This window comes from Capsicum annuum, unplaced genomic scaffold (genome assembly GCF_002878395.1).
Source record: "Capsicum annuum cultivar UCD-10X-F1 unplaced genomic scaffold, UCD10Xv1.1 ctg74795, whole genome shotgun sequence".
NCBI classification, from domain to species: domain Eukaryota; kingdom Viridiplantae; phylum Streptophyta; class Magnoliopsida; order Solanales; family Solanaceae; genus Capsicum; species Capsicum annuum.
This window is the reverse complement of record NW_025884933.1, coordinates 2,441-4,333: the sequence shown is the minus strand read 5'-3', so window position 1 is coordinate 4,333 and position 1,893 is coordinate 2,441. Positions and strand designations below refer to the sequence as shown.

At 32.5% G+C, this 1,893-nt stretch overlaps 1 protein-coding gene across 1 annotated transcript; it reads right to left on the bottom strand.

Moving 5' to 3' along the window:
* Window positions 1-709: 709 nt before the first annotated feature.
* On the bottom strand, window positions 710-1,326 carry LOC107862571 (oleosin H2; the record flags this gene model as incomplete). The annotated part of the gene is given in 1 exon segment (XM_047405157.1): window positions 710-1,326. A coding segment is annotated over 1 exon segment (407 nt), but the record flags the coding sequence as incomplete, so codon positions are not given.
* Between the last annotated feature and the right edge of the window lie 567 nt (window positions 1,327-1,893).

Genomic DNA, 1,893 nt, shown 5'->3' with positions numbered 1-1,893 from the left:
ATGACAACCACATAGATCCGTCCCTGCGTTAATTTAGTAAGATTAATTTAATAACATTTTAATAACGTTAATTTGATAACATTAATTTAATATACTATTACTATCCTTAATGAGGTTAATTTAATAACGTTTTATTAAAATTATAACTTTTTTATTATTAGTATAGTTTCATATTTAATTTAATATTTAAATAAATCATATTTAGATATATTATATAACTTAAATTCATCCCTTTATAATATATATAATATATATAAATACCCGTATGATATTAATAAATCTTCAATATTATTTTTTTTCCGCAATGACAAGAAATTAAATGTCATTTTCATCTTTAAATCGAAAATAATAAAAAATTAATAGTGAAAAATCATTTAAAAGTTATATTTATACAGTTTTAAATAGTTAAAAGATCATATTTGTGCACTGTCAAAATTTACAGTTAAAATTTACGGTTAAAGCTATAATTTGATGTCAAATTTAGGATCATATTTATATATTATACCCTTAGATAATTTGATCATATTTGTACAGTTTTAAATAGTTAACTATCATGCACTGTCAAAATATAAAATCAAAGTTATAATTTAATGTCAAATTTAGGGTAATATTTATGTATTATATTTTTTTTAGGACACTTAATTAATTGCCAAACTTTTTTTGTTTTTTTTTTTCCCTTTTAACCTTTATAATTTAGGAAGTGAGGGAGTACCAAAACAAAAACTCACATTTTATTACACTTAGAAAAACAAATAAATAAACACTTACAAGAGTACATCAAACTTGAAAAAGAAAAACGAGAGAGAACATTAAACACAGCAACAAAACTAGTACTATACAAAAATGCACATATGGAAATTTCAAAAAGCACAGGCAATTAACAGTACTCCACATCCATTTATCTCACTACAATTTTCGATCACAGAGTTCTTTGAGTCTCTTGAATCTTCTGTCCAGTTTTCTGCCCCATTTGTCCCGCAGTTTCCTGCACCCTCCGCTTCGCATGCTCCATCTGCTCTCCAGCAGTTCCCCTCATTCTCCTCATGTAATTAATCATCCACGATAACGACGACAACGCCGTTATCCCAAACGCTCCAGACGTCAAAAACCCCGTAACCGCCAGCGCTATCGTTAGAGCTGCCGGCACCAAAACGGGGCTGAAGAGGAGGAAAACTGGCGTGGCTACAGCAAGACCGATCAGGGTTCCGACGAGGGTTAGTCCGGCGAGGCAAAGGAGGGCCCCACCGACAGGGAAGAGAGTAACGACAGCAAGTACTTGGGATTTAGAAGGACCTTGTTGAGGAAGGAGGCTTTTGATGGCCTCCGTTGGCTGAGCTTGTTGCTGACCGCGGGTTTGTTGATCAGCCATGGAGGGGGATGGTGGTGGAGAACGGCGGATTTGGAATTAATAGAGAATGGTAATTAATAAAATGGGAATGGAAAAATGGAGAAGGAAGTGGGTGTGGATATAAAGGGTAAGGAAAGTGGACGCGTGGGAGAAGAGTGACACATGTTGATGAGGAGCTTTGCATGAAAAAATGTTTTTAGCAGAGAGAGATGAGTTTGAAAGTAAAGAGTGTTGTTATAATCTTTTGGCGTTTTGCCTGTTCTTTTTTGTTATTTTCTCGTGGGATTTTCGACACTTTCTACTCTTTCTTTCTTTTTATTTAAAGAATTAATTAGCTTTGTTAAGTCCCTCAAGTACAGTTGAATTTGAATTTTGATTCTTGCATTTGTGGTTAAACACATTTGAGACTCAATTAATTGATAATGTACTTCTTATTCTTCTGACTTTCAATCTTTACATTTTAATTAACCAATTATGAAGTGGTTAAACTATCAATTTCTTATAGTATTAAAAAATGAATTAAAAAGGTATTAAATGGGCGGACG